The sequence below is a fragment of the Caretta caretta genome, chromosome 7 (genome assembly GCF_965140235.1).
Source record: "Caretta caretta isolate rCarCar2 chromosome 7, rCarCar1.hap1, whole genome shotgun sequence".
Taxonomy (NCBI): Eukaryota; Metazoa; Chordata; order Testudines; family Cheloniidae; genus Caretta; species Caretta caretta.
The window spans coordinates 22,962,030-22,986,887 of record NC_134212.1 but is presented as its reverse complement, the minus strand read 5'-3'; the positions used below and the strand labels follow the sequence as shown (position 1 = coordinate 22,986,887).

At 48.7% G+C, this 24,858-nt stretch overlaps 1 protein-coding gene across 1 annotated transcript; it reads right to left on the bottom strand.

Annotated features, from left to right (window-relative positions):
• Window positions 1-104: 104 nt before the first annotated feature.
• On the bottom strand, window positions 105-18,736 carry MCM2 (minichromosome maintenance complex component 2). The gene is made up of 16 exons (XM_048858419.2): window positions 18,640-18,736; window positions 17,360-17,547; window positions 16,408-16,583; window positions 13,812-14,075; window positions 12,643-12,862; window positions 12,056-12,263; window positions 11,181-11,315; window positions 10,736-10,927; window positions 9,184-9,277; window positions 8,031-8,281; window positions 6,962-7,088; window positions 6,604-6,716; window positions 5,410-5,652; window positions 4,272-4,454; window positions 2,511-2,666; window positions 105-1,339 (listed from the first exon to the last, which is right to left on the bottom strand). Exons 1-16 carry the CDS (start codon window positions 18,643-18,645, stop codon window positions 1,229-1,231), a joined length of 2,667 nt encoding a protein of 888 aa, XP_048714376.2. The 5' UTR covers window positions 18,646-18,736; the 3' UTR covers window positions 105-1,228.
• Window positions 18,737-24,858: the final 6,122 nt, after the last annotated feature.

Below are 24,858 nucleotides of genomic sequence, written 5' to 3'. Positions count from 1 at the left end.
GACACACAGCAAGACAAAGGATGAGAGCAGGCAAGCCGCTCAGTCATGCTTATACTTCCTTACAGCAGTGGGGGAAAATTCCCAGAGGAATACAAACACAGGCATATTCAAAACACATGTATTTAAACACAGTAAAAGAGCAAGAGACTCACAGTCTAATATACAAAAAGCAGGTGTGACACAGGAACGTGTTCAGACCCATCCGTCCCCCCAACAGATTTCTTTCTTCATGTTGTCCTCCTGGGGTTCTCGCCACCACAGCTCTCACATCTGTGGGGTCTCAACTGACTTTGCCCTTAAGGACACGGAAACACTTTGCACTGAAGACAGGCTCGCCAGCCAGCGTTCTGTACAAGCTGAGTTGCTTTAGGACTGGCAGGGGGGGTGATGCTTCATTCCTAAGCCCACAATATAGCTTAGGTTCTGCTGCTTCTTCCAGTTCTGACCCACATCCCTACCTAGGGCAGAATGTGCCACCCACCAAGGCATTTAACAACCCACTGGGGACTATGGACATTGCCCCCATGCAAGACAGATGCAATACCAGCCCCTTCCCTTTGCCAACAACCACTTAAACAGCTCTAACGTTTGAAACGTTCATGTTCTATGTGCCATGTTAAAGTCTCGCCAAGCCCCTCCTGCTGAGCCCAAGCACAAGGTCAGCCCATGAAGGGGCCAAGGGAAACATCAACTGTCAGACCCAAGGGATTCAGCCCGGGAGGCCAGTTTCTCTCCATCTCCACACACCAGTCCTGATTGCTATTTGTTAGGCAGTAACCAGAAACAGAAGGAGGCTGAAGGCTATGGTGATCTCACTGGAACGTGTCTGCCAGCGAAGGAACGCCCTTCTGCTGGTACTGCTCCAGCCGTGTCTTCAGGGGGAACCTCAAGCCAGAGCTCAGCATGGAGGAAGTGGGGAGGGTATAAAACATCCAGCCCATGTCACCACCAGCAATTCTCACCTATCAGGTTCAGCTAAGAGACAAAAAAGAGATACCAAAGCTGCTAACAAACAGACTTAGCTAGGCCTTTACCTATTTAACTCTGTTCTATTTAGAAGTCCTTCTGCAGCTCAGCACTCCTAAGGCACTCCCTTAATCCATAAGGCACAAAGCAAGAAGGGAATGGCTGAGTCCTCCAATTCTCCTATTTCTGGTTGCATTCTTGGGTGGGACACATGCCAACTTCTCCTCTCCCTTGCGGGTTGTTAAATGCTCTGCCATGGTCCTTAGAACTGCTGGACGATCACCTTCCGTTTCACCTCGCGGCTGAACTTGTTCATCTTGAACAGTTCGCTGTCGTAGAAGGCAGAGAGGGTGTGAATGTTGATCTGGCGAGCCTGGGAGAAGAGAACAGAGGGAGACGTTAATGCTCATTTCGGAAAAGGACTTTCCACTGCAGAGGGCTCACACCATTCATGAAAATGAGCAGTTTCTGCTCAGCAGAGGCCCAGGCTTGCAGCAGGTCAGGACTGAGGAGAGCTGCATGGAAGATGCTAGCTCAGCACCTGTCTGCCCTTTACTTCCATTGGATCTACAATGCAACTGTAACTAGAGAAAGTGGAGACCCATCATATGCAGCATGCACCAAGTTACACTGGAATTTCTGATCTGCACAAGAGCCTTCTCAAATAAGAGGGGCTGAATTCACAAACCACTCTGGTGGACCTGACATTTGAAAGAGGTACAGTTATTAGGCATGTTCCATGACAGGGACCAAGAAGTAAAGAAGGAAGGAATGGGAAATTTGATACTCTACTGGTGCCATGCACTGTTCAGAGACCTCCCCCGTGAGGGCCAACAGTTCAGTTTGGTTTAAAAAAGCTTACAGGCAGACAGGGAAGCCGTAAACATTCAGTGACTGGTGGGGTGGAGGGGAGGGAGGACAGGAATAGGTTTGATCTTTACTGATCACTGCTTGTATAATCACTTGTTTTTCCCAACCTGTCAGCTCATTGTCCAGACTAAACTCCTTGGGCTCTGCTGTCCAAACACTGCAGCACTAGACTAGCACACGAGAACCAGAAAACAAACCTGATTAGGAATAAGTGAAAGCCACTATTCTATTACCCAGATGGGAGAAAAGCAAAGAGGCAAGAGACAGACAAAGCTAAAAACTTCATTTAAAATGGCTTACGTCGAATGCCACCTTCTTCTGGTGCAGCAACTCAGGCAAGGACGTTTTCAAAAACATTATTAGTCTGACAGTGTCCCTTTAAAGGCAGCTATGACCCTAGGGCAGATTGAGAGTGGTAACAGAGTACCCTAGAGAAGACTCTTCAAAATAAGCATCCCAACTCACAGTCTGCTAGGGCTGGAACAGCTGGTTTCTTGCTCCTCTTTGGTATCACAAGCATCTCCTTTTACATACAGCAAGGAGAACTGTAGACCATTAGCACTGAAGGTTAAGGGAGAGCCCAAGGATCGAAGAGTGGAGGGAAGGAAAGGGTCCGAATCATGGAGCAGTCAGTCCCACTGGGCAGAGTGCAGTGCACAGAACCTATCCCATACCTTATCCACCAGATCTTTCTCTGGCACTTCAATGGTGTCCTGCTGGGCCCCGTAGCGGTTCCTCTGATACATCACCTGTTCTGCCACAAGCTGTTTCAGAATAAACAGCAAGAGCTCGTTGTTGTCTCGTCTGAAAGCCAGGTAACGGGAAAAGGTCTGGGAAGCAAAGGAAGAGCCAAGAGGGTTAGAGCCAGAGGGCCACACAATCTAGGACCTGCATGCAGGACACAAGTGTAACAGCTGGTCTACACTTAACAATTACATTGACTTAGCTACACCCATCAGGGATGTGAAAAACTTCTCTTCGAGGGCCGTGGTTAGGTTAACCTAATCCCTGGTGTAGACAGGGCAAGGTAGACAGAAGAATTCTTCTGTTGACCTATTTAATACCTCTTGGAGAGGTACATTAACTACACTGATGGGAAGCCCCCCTTTTGGTAACGTAGGAAATATCTACACTACAGTGGCATAGCTGCAGCTGTAGCGCTTGTAATGTAGACATACTGTGTGGGACGGTGAGGCTTAAGCTGTCAAGTGAAAAACAAAAACATTCATTTCCATTTCACACCCTCCTTCAGGGTTCTGACTAACCTTTGGAACACAGGCCTTTGCCAGCCATGTTAGTGGCTCAGGAGACATTTACAGAATCCAAAGGGTGAACATATTTACTTTAACCAGGCTGAGGAACCTCCATCAGGTGCTCTCTGATCTTGCGATATAGGATACTCCCACAGGCTTAGGAACCAACCCTGATGCTCCCCAAAGGCTGAAAGACAGAGCTTTTGGGGGAGGGCCTGCCCTTGGGAGAAAGGTCTATATAGAAGCATAGTCTATATATGGCCCCAAATTCTACAGGTTTCACAGTGACCGCCCAAGCTTAAAACTTGCTGATCACAGCCCGCAGCCGAGAAAGCAGCCAGGAGTCTCGCAGACCCAAGCAGTAACTTGAGCTGAGCCAACTGAGCTGAGCAGCCAGCCAAAAGCAGAGCATAATTCAAAGCCAGAGTCTTTGGCTCTTAGAAAAAAGCATAGACACTTGCACATTAAAACCAGAGTGACCAGGGTGCAGCCCCTTACCTTCCCACATACACACACGCCGCCCAAGCTGCAACAAAGGAGCTTGTACAATCGCCTACTTCTGTTTGGTCACCATTAAGCTCATAACAACAGGATCAGAGCCCAGTGCCAAAGCACGAAGGGAGGAGAGGGAAAGAGGAGAATGAGGCAGCACAATGCTCCTGGTACACAGAGGCTGGATCGTACATGTCTCCTTCAAGATAACTTTTTAACACTTCTCTAAATCTGGTTCCAACCTGGGCACAGTGTAGAACAGGCCCGGGGTGCTCTAAATTACACATGCTTGTTACAGCCTTCTATGGGCCATTTTGCTAGCCCAGAATAGCTATATCCTCTCCGTCCCCCAAGATGCCCTGTACATCAATGCTAAACCCCAAGATGGGTTTGTTCTATGGAGGCAGTATAAGCCCTTTTACCTTTTCAGAGCAGGCAGAAGGACTGCACCATAAAGCAGCTTAAAGGGCTGGCTACAGCTTGGGCTGTTTTCAGACACTGTAGCTTCCCCAGATCCCTGCAGAGAAACACGGAGCTGCTCACTAAGGCCCTGCTCGCACTAGGGTCAGAGGTAAAGATCAGTGTTTTAGCCACTGTCCAAACCAAACTGGTTTCCAACCCAGTCAGTTCAGATGGAGCCTTAGTCTAGCTGGTTAAGTGACTCCAACCCATGAGCTCCTTCCCACACACCTTCCGCATGCTCCTCATGACGCTGAACTTCTGAGTGTCAATGAAGCTCTCCAGCATCACCCTGATAGCCATGTTGACGTCGTCCTCCACCACATAGTCCCGCAGGTGAATGCGGGCGTGGGCCTCAGCCATGCGGATCATGGACTCGATGTGACGCACCGTGATAGGGATGCTGCCAGTGGCCTATGGAACAAGGGGAGGGACAATATTACAAGGGCACACAGAACATGAGAAATAGGAGACCAGGCTCTTTACACAGGCCCTTCTCAGCCCATGCACGTCTGTTTGAGATGCAAGGCTACCTACTGTAGGTGACTGGTCATGAACCTTCATGACCAAGGAGCTTCAGAAGCCAAGGAAACCACACCACCTGCTGGCGGGCATAGTGCAATATGGAGAAAGGCAATTGATACTTATGGGCAACAGGCAATACCGTTAATTCACTTAAACGTGTGCTATGAAGGTGTTTTTGCCCCTTATCTTGCTTATTTACGATGAGAGGCGTGAAAGGGTTATTCCCCCTCTCCCAATTCTTAGTAGGGAAATTAAAAAAAAAAGAAAAACGAAAAACGGATGAAGCCAGACATTAAACTAAATTTTCCCAAGGTCCACAAAACTCCTTGAGGTCCCATCAGATTCAACTGAGAAGAGGAAGATCCAGGATCCCTCGGGAGGAGTCCATAGTCACAATGGGAAAACACTGCAGAGCTCGCCTGCTGCCACACCACTTCCCTCAGCCCCCAGGGGTGAAGGCGGAGAATGTGACTGCCTCAAAGGAAATCCAAAAAGATATGGCAGGAACTTATGGGATTCCACAGCAGCAAAGCCAATATATCTAAGATATCTCCATGGATTCCTACCAGAGAGCAAGGTGGAGCAGAACGTATTAGACCTGTGGCATAAAAAACCTCGCTACTAACCTTTACATTCAGGTGAGGCAGAACCACTTATTTACCAGGTGTCTCTACAATATTGGACTCAGTCCACCCCTTATGGTGAGTCGACCCAGAGCTTCATACCCAGATACTATGGTGATGGACACAACATGAACTAGTAGGAAGATCTTGGGGTAGTCCACTCCTGATCCAGGTAGCTCACTCCCACTTCCCCACAAAGCCCTTTATTTAAGTCTACTCACCATGGACTCCTTCCGGAGATCACTGTACATCCGGGCCACCTTGTCTTGGTCCATTTGGTTTAGCTTAGGGTGGACCTTCTCCTTGGCATAGATGATGTATTTCTTCAGGATCTCTTGGGGGATGGGATCCACGCCATAGGTGTTAGGGAGGATAATCTCCTGGGCATCTCCATTCTCTACGTCTTTGCTGCCAGGGTGGTGTTTGATGTGGCTTCCCACGACAAACCGGGCTAGCATCTCGTCCTGCAGGACAATGGTAGGAGTAACAGGCACTGCAGCCATTGCTGCTTCTGCAGCTGAATTCTACCAAGCAGCTGTGTGCTGCAGACAGACAGAAGCTTGGGGATAGGTGCGCAGTCGGCCAATGGTTGTACTCAGACAAGGGGACCCAGACTGATTCCCACTCCATCACAGAGGCTGGCAAAGGCTTGAAGAGTCACACTCAGTCTTTGGAAAAGGGGAGCAGGGGCTTCATGGCATTCAACAATGATCCCAGTGCACGTTGGAGCCATGTACACTGATTCCAAATGGGAATCTCAGCCAGTCGCCGGGTGGAGACTGTGCCACAATAGGGACATGTCACATTTATAGAAGCAATGTCATTCTTTTGTAGGGTGGGGTGGGGTGGAAATCCTCACTATGCAGGAGGTAAAATGCCCCAGGAGCAGAAACAGTCACAGAAGATCTCACAGCGTGAAGGATGGGGCTGTACACAGCCCTGATAGACACCTAGGTTTGAGTAAGGCTGTAGATGATGCTGGGAGATGTTGTCGCCTCTTGATGGAGAATGGGGGGGAGGATGAAGCTCTCTTGCCTCAAGAGAAGGGGTGTGGTGCAATCCTCTACATGCCCTGAAAGGCCAATTCAAGGAGTTAGCCACTTGACTGGCCCCAGGGTGAAATGGAGACAGAGGCATTCAAGGAATTGGATGAAAGGCATGTAGCTGGAACGAGGCAAGTCTTAGGGGTGGAGGTTGGGGCCCCCAGCAGCCTGTAGTCACCGACTTGCTGAGGCTTAAGGGGTTTCATTTGGCAAGAGCACCAAGGCAAGGGGTAGCTCTGCCCCATGCTCCCCTTCCCACCACTTCAGTGCTCTCACAGCGTGGCAGGTGTCAGCACCCGACCAGCTCCCTGTCAGCGTGGGCAGTGGCACCCCCCACCACTGCTAAGCTGTGGGTCACCCTTTGGCTCGTACCTGAACTGGGTCCACCGTGTCTCTCACCACACACAGGATATCGAATCGGGAGATGATGGGCTCTGTCAGATCCACGTTCTCCGAGAAAGTCAGCGACGGGTCATAGCGCCCACCTGCGTCACAGATGGATGCCCTCATGGTCAAACGAGCTCATGTGCTCTCCCCGAGAGACCCTGCATCATAACCTTGTTCCTGTGGGTTTGGTTTCTGCCTCCAGACTGCATGTGTTGTAACAGGGTTAGGGGGTCTGGAGACCGGAGGTACATAAAGAGGCAGTGCAGTAGTTCTGGTGACTGCAGAACTGATACCATGGGTCTGAGACAGAGACTCCCTGCTCTCCTGGTCCCCAGGTACTTACCTATAGGGTTGGCAGCAGCAATAATTGTGCAACGGGCCTGCAGAGAGGTGACTATGCCAGCCTTCGAGATGGAGATGCTTTGCTGCTCCATGGCTTCGTGGATGCTGGTCCTGTCCTGGTCATTCATCTAGGAGAAAGCAAAGACTTTAACATACACTGATGCCCACTATCCTGCAGGAGGGTAAGAGGCCAAGTGTGAAGGAACACGTTACACAGGGCCTCATGGTCCAACTTCTATGAGCCTACACTAGGTGTGTGTGGCTAGGGTTGCAGCAGGGAGGGAGAGAGAGGGGAAAAAAAAAAAATCACCAGTCCCCACCCACTCCACAAGAGCTTGTACAGAGCTGATAAACTCATTTTAACATTTCCTTGGGCAGGAGAGGATGTAGGGTGGATCCATGAGCCCCAGGTTAGGGGGCGCAGATATTTCAAGAACAGGAGGCATCTGCTTCCTTCACTGCTACGAACTGCCCTTATAGGCTCAGATTCATTCCTTACCTACCTGCTGCTGGACCTGTGGGGGCTCAGCAGATGGCTTGGATTCAGGCCAGCCCCCTCTATCCGACTGTGGTGGCAAATTTTACTTTCACTTGCTCTTAGGGGACCCATTCAAATCTGGCCCAGCTCAGTAGCAAGTAATAGCTCACACCACCTCATGTGGTCTCAGTGGCCTATGGGAAATGGTGTCTCCATGCAGTTCTTAAATACACTGGTACCACGCCACCAGAATGGGCACTCGTTAGCCCCAGAGATCAAAGAAAGAATGGGAGACAGTCTGAGCTCCCTTCATCCCTCCAGGTCAGGGCTGAAGCGAGGGGGAAGGGAGGCACTGCATGAGGGGTACTTTGATAACTTTCCTGAGCATCACACACACATGAACTGCATTGTGAGCCTAGCCGGGGACTAACAAAGGGCATCTACACCAGCCTGGGTCATTCTCTCCCACAAGCAACAGACAAAACACTGGTGGGGGAAAACAGTCATGAGCCACTGAACTCCTCAGCCAAGAGAGCCCCTAACCCACACCCCATTAGCTCTGCCTTACTGCGTAGATGAAGTCAGTACTCACCTTGTCAAACTCATCGATCAAGCAGACACCCCTGTCTGCCAGCACCAGCGCCCCTGCCTCCAGGGTCCACTCTCTGCTGACTGGGTGCCTCTGGACATAGGCAGTCAGACCAACAGCAGAAGCACCCTGGCCAGTGGTGAAGATGGCTCTGCTGGACACCTTCTCCACATACTTGAGGAACTGAGATTTGGCTGTACCCGGATCTCCGCAAAGCAAGACATTGATATCACCACGGACTTTGTGTTTGCCACCTACAGCCAGGTCAGAAATAGGAGAGGACTTAGAGGGCAGTATCATTGTTAAAGTATATAAAAGCTACTTTTCCCTAATGGAGCAGTATGTAATCGAAAGGAAAAGAGCACTAAGAAGGGGTGAGTGTGTTTGACAGGGAAGCTTAAGAAATACAGCGTTGGGTGTTCTCATGTTTTGTTAGCGTTTGGCAAGAACTGTGAAATCTCACGGTTTCCCTTGGACCAGGAATGTGCAGGTGGGTCCATCAGCACTCAGGACACTACTTCCTGAGCAAAAGCCAGGAAGTCTTGTTTAAAGATCAATTCCTTCTGCCTCCCTCTTCTCCTCCTATCCCCCACCCCCTTCAGTGTGAATTTGAGTTGTGAACATTTCAGGGGGGTCCCAATTCACTCACCAATGGAGTTACACAAGTACAAAAATCCACCCAAATAAATCTGCAAGAGATCCAGGGTCACCAAGCTCTACATATTGCTAGCCCAGGGGCTCTCGGCACTCAGCTTGTGGAACCTGGTTCTTTTATATGTAGGTTTGTGATGTTGCATTTCTTCCCCCAGTTGAAATAAGACACTTTGTACACAACGAGGAAGCAGTGAGGATTCCCCAGGCATCAGATTTGCACAAGGACACTAAACCCAGAATGCTAGGGGCAGAGGTATGTTAAGCCCAGAATGCTAGAGGCCTAAATTCTAGCTCTTCAGAGCCGGGACCTCATCTTCAGTCCATGTATTTTTACTCCTGTAGACTGGAACTTATGTTCCTAGTTCTATTCACACCCTTACTTTTTTACTCCTGATCTTCTTACCCAGAAGTCACATTACAAAGATAATTCCTAACTGCCTTCACTGCACCAGTAGAAACAGGGCTGGAATCACACACTGAATACAACTGACAACACACCTACCAGGGTTTTTGGGTTCACCACCAAACAGGGCAAGGGCCAGGCCTCTCTTGATGTCTTCATGCCCATAAATAGATGGAGCGATGCTGGCAAAGATCTGAAAGGAAAGGCAGAGGAGTTTTCAGTGGCCCATTGTATTCAACATTTAGCATGAAAAGCAGCAAGACTCATTAGCTACACAGCTATTCTAATCAGTGCTTGAAGTCACCCTGCTGACATCAATGATTCCTTTATTATATAGAGAGGAACGTCTCATCAATGCAATAATATGACCGATACACTCCAGAGGTTCTAGGATAGCCCAGTGTTGATGAGCAGGACACATTGTGCAATCCAGTGCAGGATTCGCTATTACCACTACATTCATACTTGGCACTAAATACAGCCAAGAGACTGCATTTGTTACTTTGTGTTCTGAGTTAGAGATCCTGATTCTGGCTGAAGCCTGTTTAAATGATACGTTAATATTTGACAATTATCAGCAGGAATAACTAAGATTGGAAGATCTGCTGTGCAGATTAACGGCTCAAGATCAAGTATTTAGATTACAGGCAATTGGTTTTTTGCATGCCCAATCAAGACAAGTTCTGTCAAAATGTTGGATATTGGTCACTACTGATTTCAAACGTACGTCTTTTTTGGACAAAGAACTGAAGTTTTATTTCCCAAACTCTGGCTTTATAGATGTATCAGCTCCACCCAGTGGAAGTAAAGTTACAAACATCAGACTCTGCAATTAAAGACAGAATAGAGATGACCGAGATCTCATCCTTGCTAAAGGATCTGAACCCACCACATTATACTCTTCCTGCCTATGGGTGCTCAAGACATCCTTAATCTGGCTCTACATCCTTTAGTGTATTAACTCAGATCTTGGCAGGTTACAGGGTTGCTAACTGAACAGTTTAAGCCAGTCTTATTCCTTGCCAACCTGAAATCACAACCCTCTATTAATAAGGCGCAGGGACAGAATGTTTTAAGGGGGAAGATGCTTGTTTTAGGCTCTCGCTCTTTTCGAAAGAAAGGCGAGAGAGACAGGAGATGAGACACAGAACATTGGAGCTAGATCTTGTTTCTGCTCTCTCCACCAGGCAGCCACTGCTTCAGGGACTGCTTCAGCCACTGCTTCCCATCAGCTGGCATCAATGTAGTTTCAGAATTGCCCCTGTGGAGTCTCTCTGTCAAGTCTGGTGGCTTCCCCAGTCACCTTTTTCTATTTTATCCCTGTTGTGGTGTGAAAGGCTTGTACAAACAAGATGGGAACTGACTATCCAGGAGGAATGGTGAAGTTGCTCCTACATGAAGTGCTGACAAAAAATGTACGAAGCAAACTAAGTGTCTCATCCACCCCACTTCAGTTTCTCACTCTTGTTGACAGCCATCTTAGTACTACAGGGGGCAAGACATTTTCAGAGACAAGCTGATTTTTGAGCTGATGGTGTCCCTCTAACTTGAGATGTCCCACTGTAATATCACGCAGTTTAACTCCATTCTCTGATCTGGACTCATGCAGACAACTAGATGCCAGGAGGAGAAATGTTTCAAGCAGACTCACTTTCTCCCCAATTTGCTCATCCTTAGACAGGCCTATGAGAACCTTCATGTCCTCATCAGTCAGTTCCCCAACTGCCACCTTGTTGTCCTTCTTGGCAATGTGATTTGCCATGATCACTGTTGCAAATACTGGGAATCCATTGGCTGTGTTCAGTGAGCCATCGTAGTTGTTGTGATAGATTCCTGTTAGCTCCTAGAAAGCACAGAAAGGGATATGGCAGGTTAATGTCTAGGTAGCAGGAAAATACCAATGTACATGGCACGAGACTGTCTCCTCCTACTAATGCTCCATTCTCAAGACACTGGAAACATGACTTTCAAGCCTAATCTGACATGTCTTGGAGCTAAGACAGCCCCTAATTTCACCCCTCCCCACATACACACACAGAAGTGACAGTCCAGGTCCTCACAATGCCCCCACAAGGCTGAGAATAAGTTTAACTTACAATCTCATCCCCTGGTTTGCAGCTGTCGACCAAGTCAGCAAGGAGAATGGCATCCTTAGAGCGAGGGAGCCTGCCAGCTGCCACCTTCCCAGGGCTCTCCTGGATTTTGATGCGCTGGTAGTTCTGATAGACAGTCTGTGATAACAAACGTGAGTTGCACAATGAGTCAGACACCCTCAGAGCCTGCACGGGTGCTTTTCAAAGGGCCTTTGCAGACGAGGCCAGGGACAGTGCTAGAGCAGTTAGTTTAGACTTTACTCGGCCCTGGGTAAAGAGCGGGGGCCAGGATTGGCTGGGGATTGATTAGAAGTAGCTTTAGGGCTAGAGGCAGTCCCCTGGATAGACAGCCCTGGAAATGGCAGAAGCTTCTGCCGTGTTGCCCCGACAAAAGTATTTCACTCTCCAGCACCCACCTGCATGAGGGAGAGGTTAGTAGTATTTACCCATCCAACTCCTGGCTTCACTGCTGAAACACTTGGGTAAAGACCACCCAGCTTGTAGGGAAGAGCATGGTATAGTGGTTAGGTCAATGACTGGGAGCCAGGAGCTTTGAGTTAGTGGTTCTGCTATTATCTTGCAGGGACTCTGTGGCTCAGTTCCCCATGCCATACAATGAGGAGAGGAGGGTGGTTTGGAAGGCTCAGTGTTTGCAACCCTGCAGCACCTTCAGGTATCTACATACTGCAGGGGTCAACATAGTATCAGACATGCCCTTACACCAGCCAAACAGATAAAGGACTCTCAGGCCCAGAGTTAACTGGGTCTAGATCCAGGGACCAGACCTGTCATCAATCCAGTTCCTTATTGGACAAAGGTGAGAAGCAGGCACCACTGCAGGAGACGTGTTAACATTGTATAAAGGGTTTAAATTTTACCTCTTCCATGTTGATTTCAAAGGGGCCAACCGACTGACACTCTGGGCAGGAGCCGGGCTTCACCTCCTGGTTCTGGGACTGGAAGAAGGGCCCCAGGATGAAGCTGCACTTGCTACAGTTGTACTTGACCATGCTGAGCTGAGGCAGGACCCCTGTGCAGCTCGTCACTACACCGCTGGTTCGGATCAGCTGGTTCAAGTGAAGCTGCCTAAAGAGAGAAGAGAAGACACTGGCAGGCTCCAGGGAAGGCAGAAGGACCTGCCACAGTCTCCTTGCAGCATGCACAGCTGGTATGATACCCAGTGGGGAACACTTATCAGTGAGTCTATTCTCACAGGTTTGTGATTTATCTTTTGGGGAATCAGAAACATTATCCTTGAGCAACTGGGTTACTTTAATAGCAGAGCCCATCACCCTACCGGGACAGGCTGGATCCGCTGGCATCCTTCCCCCAGCATATCCCAGAGTTCCTATTTTCTCACACAGAACTTTAGTCACTGTAACTCCAGCAAGCCTGACCATCCCAAACACGTGGTCCAAAGGCCCTCACAGGACCGGCCATCATCAATACCAACTCCACTACCTACCGGAGTGACCGCAGCTCTTCTACCAGAGGCAGATGCGAGATACGGACATGGATCTCCTGAGCAATCCGGTCGTATTTGGGGTACATGGCCAGCACCACTTCCTTGGCTGCTTCGTCGAAGATCTTCAGCATTTCAGCTGGGGCCTCTGGCAGGAAGTAGGCAAGGACATGCTCCCGGGCAGCCAGATCTTCATAGTTCACCACCAGGCTCTCTCTGTTCTCTGTAGGGGGAACAAGTTGGGTGGATTTCATCTGTAGTCAGTATTCTCCTGTAGCCAATGTTCTACTGCATCTCTTCTCACTAGTACCAGATTTCTGATTGCTGAGTTGACAAAGAACATGGAAGCTTCCCAAAAAGCACAGAAACCCAGTGCAATGTTTTCAAGACTGAATGGCCTCGCCACAATGCCTGGTCATCCAACCACCTCCAAAAAACTAAATCAGCAAATACTAGCTCCTGAGATGTTGTGCTAGATAACGGACCCCAAAATTTGTGCGTCATGTAAGCTTTATGGGGCAGGGACCGACATTTTGCTTTTTTCCTGTATTTGTACATAACCTAGCACAATGGGGTTAAACTAATAACACCTACACAAACCATTCTTAACAGATTCAATTAATTTTGCCTTTTCTATTGGCTAACTATTCTTTTTCTTCTTCAAGATCAGTCACCAGCATTTATGGCTTGCTACTATAAATTCTAGGCTGCACTGCTGAGGGAGACTGATCTCCTAAGTCATATGACACAGTTTCTGTTCCCTGTTTGAATGATCTGGTTCCTGGTGCAAATGATGCCAAGAAACAAATGTAAAATTCTTCTTCATCTTGTATTGGAGCCTGTAAGCTTCCAATCTGCACTCCTGTGCAGCACTTCCTGCTGGCAGAATTCAGCTGCACAGTGGAAAGTGAACACAAAAGGGGCACGAATTAAGAAGTTACAGTAAAGTTTGTAGCCAAGTTCTGTGTTATTCAGCCATCTCCATTAAAAGCAAAAAAGCCCCTGAAAAAGCTCATTCAGCATTTGGGGTAGACAGGAGAGGAAGAGGACATATGGAACAGACCGCTGTAGAGTGCCACAGCCAAGGAGGAAGAATTGTGTTCTACTACAAAAAAAATATCCAGGTGGGTCTGCTCATCGGCCGTTCCCACCCGCCCCACAGTCAGCCATACCTTTGCACATGTCACTGATCCTCTCTTTGAACACATTGTGCCCATGGTCATCCACATGGGTCTTCAGGAAGTTCTTGAAGCGGTGGTAGATCTCAAGCCGGGGAGCCGCCATAGACACCCACTCCCTTACTGAATGTCCCTTCATGTCTTCCAGATTCTCAATACTCTCAATCATGTCTTCATCCTCCTCCTCTGCCCCATCTGCAGACCGTTCCGCCAACCGCCTCTTCCGGGAAGGACGATCCTCATCTTCATCATCACTATCTGAAAGTTGAAAGAAAAAGAGAGGTCACTCAGAGTGGACATCCTACTCGCTACACCTCCCTGCCCCACTCCCTACATATATAATGAATGGACCATAATGTCTTTGTAAGCATGGTCAGAAGTTCCCAACACATAGCCAGACCAAACTAAGCTCTATTCTACCACCACAGAATCATAGAATTGTAGAACTGAAAGGGGCTCAAAAGGTCTTCCCAGTCCCTGGCACTCAAGGCAGGAGTAAGTATTATCTAGACCAGTGGTGGGCAACCTGCGGCCCGCTGGCCACAGCTCGCATTGGCCCAGAACGGCAAACTGTGGCCACTGGGAGCTGCCTGCTGACGGTCAATGTAAACAAACAGTCTCGCAGCCCGCCAGCGGATTACCCTGATGGGCCCCGTGCCGCATGTTGCTCACCACTGATCTAGACCATCCCTGACAGGTGTTTGTCTAACCTGCTCTTAAAAATCTCCAATGATGGAGATTCCACAATCTTCCCAGGCAATTTATTCCAATGCTTAACTATCCTGACAGCTAGGAAGTTTTTCCTAATGTCCAACCTAAACTGCCCTTGATGCAATTTAAGCCCATTGCTTCTTGTCCTATCCTCAGAAGTTAAATAGAACAATGTTTCTCCCTCCTCCTTGTAACAATCTTTTACGTACACGAAAACTTATGTCCCCCCTCAGTCTTCTCTTCTCCAGACTGAACTAGCCCAATTTTTTCAGTCTTCCCTCATAGGTCACGTTTTTTAGACCTTTATTCATTTTTCTTGCTCTTCTCTGGACTCTACCCAATTCGTTCACATCTTTCCCAAAATGTGGTGCCCAGAACTGGACACTGTACTCCAGCTGAGGCCTAATCAGCATGGAGTAGAGCGGAAGAATTACTTCTCGTATCTTGCTTACAACACTCCTGCTAAAACATCCCAGAATGTTTGATTTTTTTGCAACAACGTTACACTGTCGACTCAAATTGAGCTTGTGATCCACTATGACCCCCAGATCCCTTCTGCAGTATTCCTTCCTGGGCACTCATTTCCCATTTTGTATGTGTGCAACTGATTGTTCCTTCCTAAGTGGAGTACTTCAGATTTGTCCTTACTGAATTCCATCCTATTTACTTCAGACCATTTCTCCAGTTTGTCCTGATCATTTTGAATTTTAATCCTATCCTTCAAACCACTTGCAACCCCTCCCAGCTTGGTATCGTCCGCAAACTTTATAAGTATACTCTCTATGCCATTATCTAAGTCATTGATGAAGATATTGAACAGAACCAGACCCAGAACTGATCCCTGCAGGACCCCACTCATTATGCCCTTCCAGCTTGACTGTGAACCGGATAACTACTCTCTGGGAACAGTTTTCCAACCAGTTATGCATCAACCTTATAGTAGCTCCACCTAGGTTGCATTTCCCTAGTTTGTTTATGAGAAAGTTATGCGAGACAGTATCAAAAGCCTTACTGAAGTGAAGATATACCACGTCTACCCCTTCCCCCCATCCACAAGGCTTGTTACCTTGTCAAAGAAAGCTATTAGGTTGGTTTGACACAATTTGTTCTTGACAAATCCATGCTGACTGACTATTACTTATCACCTTGCTATCTTCTAGGTGTTAGCAAATTGATTGCTTAATTATTTATTTCATTATCTTTCTAGGTACTGAAGTTAAGATGACCGATGGTCTGTAATTCGCCAGGTTATCTTTATTCTCCATCCCAAACCAAGCTCTGGTCTACAGCAGCCCACAAGCTTTAGGTACCAAGAGCAAGTTACAGAGAGATGGTTTAGACACTGGCTTTTCAGAGATTATGGAGGCAAAAGCAAGAGCTCTATGTGGACCCCAAAAACTGTACACAGAGGTTGACATCAGAACCTGTGTCCAGAGAGAGAGAAAAGGGGGACTGGACTGGACATCAGGGTTAATAATTATCCTTCCTCTAAAGGGACCAGCCCATCAAAGATGGGTTTGAAGTCTCCATAAACAGGAGTACAGCAGTTGGCCCAGCACTTACCAGGCATGAGCCCAAATCCCAATATGGGCCTGGGAGCCGTGGCTCAGCAGCAGCCACATCAAGTGCACCAGGCTAATATCGCTACTCCCAGAGCTCCCAAAGTGCCCACCACAAAAGGACTACATAGGGGGGAATTCAGGTGAGCCCACTGCTGCACAGGCCCCTCAAAACCTAGCCATTCAGCAGGCTGTGGAGCTCCTACAGCGGTCAGGCTATTCAGGCTGAGCAAACAACTTGACGCAGCGGGAGAGAGATTAGCTTCTCCCGAAAGGGCAGGTTACAGACAACCACTTTTAAAAATCTCATCGACACGTACCGTAAAGCAGCCCCCTCCTCATGCGTCCCAGGCCACGATCCAGCTCACGGTCCCGCTGCCTCATGGCCTGTTCCGCCGCCTCCCTCTGGCTGGCGGTCAGTTCCTCCACATCCTCATCATCCAAGGCCAGGCCCTCAGGTTCGTAGACATCCAGCTCTGGAATCGGGCGGTAGTCCCTACACACACACAGATCTAGCTTAATCACCTTCGCCGTTCAAATCAGCCAAATTAGTGTTTTCCCAGCCACTTTACTGTTTGGGGCAAGGTGGTGTCAGAAAGAGCCAGCAAAACAGAGAGGAATTTTACAATTCCACGTTACCAATGGCAGACGCTCCAATACTATGGTAACGAATACCAATATACAAACCTAGACTAACAGTCTCTGTACCACACAGCTCCCTGGTTTGTTATTGGACCTGGGGTAGGTGAGGTTTCTTTTTAAATCCAGTTGTAAAGGTTCCAATACTTGTAGAATGAACAGTTTTGCTTAAGAAGTAGAGTTGCGAGTTTCATGCTCCCCTGCGTGATCTGAGCCAGACACAGTCCAGGCAGGAACTGCACAAGTTCACCCCCGCAGCTCACCCAATGCTCCTCACTCCCCTGCTATCCTAGTCTTGGGCACCTGTCCATACCCCTCACCAGTGCTGTGCAGCCCCTCTGCTGTTCCCATCCCAGGCTTCTCTTCAGCAGACACACCCCATGGCACTGATGATGCCTTTAGAAACATCTGTATAGTTTTAACATGCTGAGCTATAAAGGGCTATTCTGAAGGGTGCACAAACGAGGACCAGGCTGAAGACAATGAGTTATCTCCCTAACACCCATGAGAAGAATCTGAACCTGTGTCCAGAGATGAAAGGCAAACGTACTGCCCCTTTACCAAGGCGCTGCCTGCACAGAACAACCCCAGGAGGCTTCTCACATCATCGCCTAACTGCTGCATGCTCCCTACCTTTCCATTCCATCCCCAATCAGCTCTTCCCCATCCTCCTCCTCCTCTTCGGGGAGCCCCTCGGTCCCCAGCAGCCCCTCTGACTCATCCTCAAAAGGAGGCAGGTCTCTGCCCGGGCTGGAAGTGAAGGCATCTCGCCGAGAGCTACGGGCAGGGCTTGTGGCCACATTCTGGGACTCGGAGGAATCCTGCAGGAAAGGCAGAGTCATGTTAGAGGCCAGCAGAAGAACAGACTGTCCCATAGAGCATGCAAAGGTCTTCCCTCTCTCCCCAATGCAGGGGCCACAGAACTAGGTAAGAGGGAAGGGATGCTTAATGCCCCATGGGACTACCCTCCCAACAGGCCCCATAGCGCCAGAACAGGTCTGGGAAGGGAGACACCATCTCCCCCAGGGGAAAGAATTAAAATAATCTTCAAATTACCCGTTGGGCAGATCATGCTGTGCGCGACAAGAGACACACCACCTTTAGGGGCCTCCTCCCCCATGGACAGCCCAGGGCACCGGGTGGGGGGTTCAGTGCCCCAGGGGGCCCCTCCCCCATGCAGAGCCCAGGGCACCGGGGGGGGAGGGTTCCGTGCCCCAGGGGGCCCCTCCCCCATGCAGAGCCCAGGGCACCGGGGGGGGGAGGGTTCCGTGGCCCAGGGGGCCCCTCCCCCATGCAGAGCCCAGGGCACCGGGGGGGGGAGGGGGGGAGGGTTCCGTGGCCCAGGGGGCCCCTCCCCCATGCAGAGCCCAGGGCACCGGGGGGGGGAGGGTTCCGTGGCCCAGGGGGCCCCTCCCCCATGCAGAGCCCAGGGCACCGGGGGGGGGGGGGAGGGTTCCGTGGCCCAGGGGGCCCCTCCCCCATGCAGAGCCCAGGGCACCGGGGGGGGGAGGGTTCCGTGCCCCAGGGGGCCCCTCCCGCATGCAGAGCCCAGGGCACCGGGGGGGGGGTGAGGGGGGAAGGGTTCCGTGCCCCAGGGGGCCCCTCCCCCATGCAGAGCCCAGGGTACCGGGGGGGGGGAGGGTTCCGTGCCCCAGGGGGCCCCTCCCGCATGCAGAGCCCAGGGTACCGGGGGGGGGGGAGGGTTCCGTGCCCCAGGGGGCCCCTCCCGCATGCAGAGCCCAGGGCACCGGGGGGGGGGGTGAGGGGGGGGAGGGTTCCGTGCCCCAGGGGGCCCCTCCCCCATGCAGAGCCCAGGGTACCGGGGGGGTGGAGGGGATTTCAAGGCCCCGGGGGTCACCCCCTATCCAGACCCAGCTCCCAAGGGTCATCCGCGGCCAGGCCCCGGCACTCACCGCCATCCCCGCTGCAGCTTCCTCTACCGGCTGGACTCCCGCGCGCAAAAAAGCAACCTCACGTGGTCGGCAAAAGCCCGCGAAACCTCATGAATAATTAACGAGCTGCTCATGAATATTCATCAGAATGCTAGGTTTCAGAGGAACAGCCGTGTTAGTCTGTATTCGCAAAAAGAACAGGAGTACTTGTGGCACCTTAGAGACTAACCAATTTATTTGAGCATGAGCTTTCGTGAGCTACAGCTCACTTCATCAGATGTTTACCGTGGAAAATGCTGTGACTAGGCGAGAGACGCGTGGGATTCGGGAAGGTGTCAGGGCGCTACGGGACGGGCCTTGGGCTGGGTGGGAGGAGATGGGGGCTGGCCGAGGGGCTTGGGGGGAGGGGCTGGGATGGGTGGAAGATGGGGTAGGGGGACTGGGAAGGGGGGTTGGGGTGTGTGGGAGGAGATGGGGTGGGGGGACTGGGAAGGGATGGGGGTTTGGATTGGGTGGGAGGAGATGGGGGCTGGCCAGGGAGGATTGGGGGGCTGGCCAGGGTGGGAGGAGCTAGGGGGACTGAGAGGAGATGGGTGCTAGGTATAGGGTGACCAGATGGCAAGTGTGAAATATTTTCCCTGGGGGTGATGGATAAACAAGAAAACCAAAGATCAAGGCAAAAAGAAAAGGAGTACTTGTGGCACCTTAGAGACTAACCAATTTATTTGAGCATGAGCTTTCGTGAGCTACGGCTCACTTCATCGGATGAGCTGTAGCTCACCAAAGCTCATGCTCAAATAAATTGGTTAGTCTCTAAGGTGCCACAAGTACTCCTTTTCTTTTTGCAAAGACAGACTAACACGGCTGTTACTCTGAAACCTGTCAAAGATCAAGGGAATTTAAATTTGCAGTGCGTTGGTCTCACCACAAGGTGGCACTTTATTTCAGGCACGGGACAGATGGATGGGGTGAGCAAGTGGCATTTCCCAAGGAGACAGACCCATGCCCGCACTTTTCCAAGTGTCCACAAGTACCCAACAAGTTTTTACAGGTACCCAACTTCAGACACATTGTGCCAGATTTTCAGAGATGACTGAATAAAATCCATGGGCGCTCCGGATGCTCAGGAAATCAGGCCCTTGTGTGGCTCAGGTTGGGCAGCTAAGATCAGTGGCTAGTTTTGAAATGGCCCAAATGTTTGGATCCAGGCTTGTCCGCCCCTAGGTGAGACTACATATTGGGAAGCTCCATGGGATTGAGAAGGGTAGGGAACCCTTCACACCCATCTGCTGGTATGAATCCAGCTAAAGGCTGTTTTTTACCATCTAACTGCCTGGTGGCTTGAGTGAGATGAGTTTTGTGAAATCAGTCTAATTCCTAGTGCAGGAATTCTCAAACTGGGGGGTCACGAGGTTATTACATGGAGGGTCATGAGCTGTCAGCCTCCACCCAAAATCCCACTTTGCCTCCCAGCATTTATAATGGTGTTAAATATATTTAAAAGTGTTTTTAATTTATAAGGGGGGAGACACACGCAGAGGTTTGCTATGTGAAAGGGGTCACCAGTACAAAAGTTTGAGAACCACTGTCCTAGTGGAATGGTGACCAACAAAATCCACTACCACCAGGATTACACTAACTGACCTTCATTTTTGGCAGTCCCAGCAGATGGCAAGGATTGAATGAGCCAAGGAGACTGAACTCCCCTATACAAGGCAAGGGTGACGCACATGGGTTGGTGAGAGCAAAGCTTGCCCTGTTGCAGCTCATGCTGCACCTGTCTTGTGGATATAGGGCTACAGTCTCCAGGATCATCAAGTCAGCACCTTCCACCAGTGCTAAAATATTCCAGTAAAATGAAAAAACCCGAGAAGTACTTGTGGCACCTTAGAGACGAACAAATTTATTTGGGCATAAGCTTTCATGGACTAAAACCCAGTTCATTGGATGCATGCAGTGGAAAATACTTCCACACAAACTTCCTCGTGGCTGGACTTTACAAAAACTAGACAAGCCATTTACAACACACACTTTGCTTCTCTACAAAGGAAAAAGGACACTAAACTATCTAAACTACTACATCTTACAAGGGGCCACAACAGTGGTTCCCTTAACTCACCCAACAATATTGTTAATCTATCCAGCTATACTCTTAGCCTGGCAGAAGAGTCGACTGTCCTATCTTGGGGCCTCTCCTTCTGCCCCTCCACCCACACAAACATGTTACATTTCTGCGGTGACCTGGAATCCTACTTTCGACGTCTCCGACTCAAGGAATATTTCTAACATACCTCTGAACATCACACTAATCCACAGAAACCTTCCTACCAACACTACAAAAAGAAGGATCCTACATGGACTCCACCTGAAGGTCGAAACAACAGTCTGGACTTCTACATAGAATGCTTTCGCCGACGTGCACGGGCTGAAATTGTGGAAAAGCAGCATCACATGTCCCATAACCTCAGCTGTGCAGAACACAATGCCATCCACAGTCTCAGGAACAACTCTGACATCATAATCAAAAAGGCTGACAAAGGAGGTGCTGTCGTCATCATGAATAGGTCAGAATATGAACGAGAGGCTGCTAGGCAGCTCTCCAAAACCACTTTCTACAAGCCATTACCCTTTGATCCCACTGAGGGCTACCAAAAGAAACTATACCATTTGCTCAAGAAACTCTCTGAAAAAGCACAGGAACAAATCTGCACAGACACACCCCTAGAACCACTACCAGGGGTATTCTATCTGCTACCCAAGATCCATAAACCTGGAAATCCTGGATGACCCATCATCTCAGGCATTGGCACCCTGACAGCAGGGATGTCCAGCTATGTAGACTCTCTCCTCAGGCCCTACGCTACCAGCAGTCCTAGCTATCTTCGAGACACCACTGACTTCCATTAATTTACAATCCATTGGTGATCTTCCAGAAAACACCATCCTGGCCACTATGGATGTAGAAGCCCTCTACACCAACATTCCACACAAAGATGGACTACAAGCCGTCAGGAACAGTATCCGCGATAATGTCACGGCAAACCTGGTGGCTGAACTTTGTGACTTTGTCCTCACCCAAAACTATTTCACATTTGGGGACAATGTATACCTTCAAGTCAACGGCACTGCTATGGGTTCCCACATGGCCTCAAAGTATGCCAACATTTTTATGGCTGACTTAGAATAACGCTTCCTCAGCTCTCGTCTCCTAACGCCCCTACTCTACTTGCGCTACAATGATGACATCTTCATCATCTGGACCATGGAAAAGAAGCCCTTGAGGAATTCCACCATGATTTCAACAATTTTCATCCCAGCATCGACCTCAGCTTGGACCAGTCCTCACAAGAGATTCTCTTCCTGGACACTACAGTGCTAATAAGCGATGGTCACATAAACACCACACTATATCAAAAACCTCCTGACCGCTATACTTACCTACATGCCTCCAGCTTTCATCCAGACCACATCACACGATCCCATTGTCTACAGCCAAGCTCTAAGATACAACCGCATTTGCTCCAATCCCTCAGACAGAGACAAACACCTACAAGATCTCTATCAAGCGTTCTTAATACTACAATACCCACCTGCTGAAGTGAAAAAACAGATTGACGGAGCCAGAAGAATACCCAAAAGTCATCTACTCCAGGACAGGCCCAACAAAGAAAGTAACAGAACACCACTAGCCATCACCTTCAGCCCCCAACTAAAACCTCTCCAGCGCATCGTCAAGGAACTACAACCTATCCTTAAGGACGATCCCTCACTCTCACAGGCCAGTCCTCGATTACAGACAGCCTCCCAACCTAAAGCAAATACTCACCAGCAACCACACAACAAAAATACTAACCCAGGAACCTATCCTTGCAACAAAGCCCGTTGCCAACTCTGTCCACATATCTATTCAAGGGACACCATCATAGGACCTAATCACATCAGCCACATCATAAGAGGCTCGTTCACCTGCACATCTACCGATGTGATATATACCATCATGTGCTCCTCTGCCATGTACATTGGCCAAACCAGACAATCTCTACGCAAAAGAATAAATGGATACAAATCAGACGTCAAGAATGATAACATTCAAAAACCAGTCAGAGAATACTTTAACCTCCCTGGTCACTCAATTTCAGACGTAAAAGTTGCAATTCTCCAACAAAAAAACTTCAAAACTAGACTCCAATGAGAAACTGCAGAATTGGAATTAATTTGCAAACTGGACACCATTAAATTAGGCTTGAATAAAGACTGGGAGAGGATGGGTCATTACACAAAATAAAAACTATTTCATTACACAAAATAAAAATATTTCCCCATGCTAATTTTTCCCCTGCTTTTACTCAAACCTCCTAGTCAACTGCACCTTCTTGTCAACTGTTTGAAATGGGCTATCCTGATTATCACTACAAAAGTTTTTTTTCTCCTGCTGATAATAGCCCTCCTTAATTGATTAGTCTTGTCATATATCTTCCTACCGTATTTTCCACTGCATGCATCCGATGAAGTGGATTTTAGCCCATGAAAGCTTATGCCCAAATAAATTTGTTAGTCTCTAAGGTGCCACAAGGAATCCCTGTTTTTTTGTTTTTTTTTTTTTGCTGATACAGACTAACACGGCTACCACTCTGAAACCTGTCACCAATAAAATGAGATTTCCTTGAAGCAAAGTAGAGTGAATTGGAACAGTTAGAGATGCCATAGTGACAGCTCTGCCAGGGGTCCACCAGGGGTTAACAAGGTTATACAAAGTCTGCTAAATTTCTCAACCTCTCAGGCAAGTAGCTGTTGTCTGACCTGGTATTGTAAAATGCTTTGAGATCTACGGATGAAAACACTATTGTTATTATTAATAATAAAGCCTATGTTCCCATTAGAAAACCCAGGAAACAAAATGAAAATGGAAAGATGGAAAGACAACATTGGAAAGATGAAGAGGTAGCACAGTGTCACACCTTTGAGTGTGCACCTATGTAAGCCACAGACCTAAGCACAGAGGTGTGGAGAGCTCAATACTTATTGATTCCAGATAGAAAAGTATTTATTAAGACTTAGGCCAGAGGACCGTGTGTGTGTGTGTGTGTGTGTGTGTGTGTAAGACTTAGGCCAGAGGACCGTGTGTGTGTGTGTGTGTGTGTGTGTGTGTGTAAACAATGTGACCGTATGGGTCAGCATGGTAGGCAGTGGGCTCAATGCACCAGCAGTCTAACCATTGTCAAATTTTTTGTAGGCTTCGTGGCAGGGGAGAGTTTTAAGGAGCAATTTGAAGGGAAGATAATTAGTTAGTTTTGCAGAGGTTTATGGGGAGCTCCTCCCAAGTGTGAAGGCAGAATGGGAAAAGCATGACAGTGCTTGTGTGAAAATTTAACAAGTGGGCAATGGAGGTTGGTTGACATCTTGATAATGAATGACAAGGTTTAGGTGGGAAGGGATGGCGATGGGGATTGTCAAAGGTCTGGAAAGTGAAGACAAGTATCTTATGTATGCTGTGGCTTTTTTTTTTTTTTTTAAAGTAGCTAGTGAGTGGAGGGATTCAAAGAAAGGTGTGAAATTTTCAAATCAGCAGGGAACTTCTAAAAGTGTGGGGTGCTGGTTTAACTGTATCCCCAGACTCTGCCAACCCCAGGCTCAATATAGCTCTCAGTTAAATCAATGAGAATTGAATTATACTTTCCAGAAAGCAAGATACAAAGATCTGAAGACAGTAGACACTATTCTGCAACTCTTTGGACTATATGAGCCTATTTAAGAATTCTTATTATATTACTTGTATTGTGGCAGTGCCCAGAGACTCCAGTCAATATGATGGTCCCATTGACAGGGATCCTGCCTGGAAAAGTTTACAGTCCAAGAAGAAACATGACAGTGAATGGGTGGGTTAGGGGAAGAGGAATTACAATCAAAAATAGATACAGTGTGTACATATGTTCTCTTTATTTATGCAAATATTAGCTCAACTGCCTCCCAAGTTAGTCACAGTAAGCTGGTTAACGTCTTGTCGTGATCCCAGCGGAAGTGGGTGTTGATAGATGAAAGGGTAGTTGCCTCAGGGACGGCTTTTGTCTAATGACTGAGACTGCAACACAAATTATTCAACACTTCGCCTTCCTCTGGCAGCTTCCGTCTGGAGATCTCAAAGCATTTTACACATAACGTCCTGTGCAATCAAATTGTTTTACCCTGAAACTGCCTGTGGCTCTCTCACATTAAGCTGTTTGGTTTAGTGTTGGGATCCAT

What these genes read in the sequence shown, in the direction of transcription:
- MCM2 (XM_048858419.2), bottom strand. An exon ending in TGCTGCTGCCAACCCTATAG is followed by an intron (nt 6,717 to 6,961) that starts GTAAGTACCTGG and finishes TCTGTGACGCAG; the next exon opens with GTGGGCGCTATGACCCGTCG. An exon ending in AGAAAGATCTGGTGGATAAG is followed by an intron (nt 1,340 to 2,510) that starts GTATGGGATAGG and finishes CTCTTCTCCCAG; the next exon opens with GCTCGCCAGATCAACATTCA.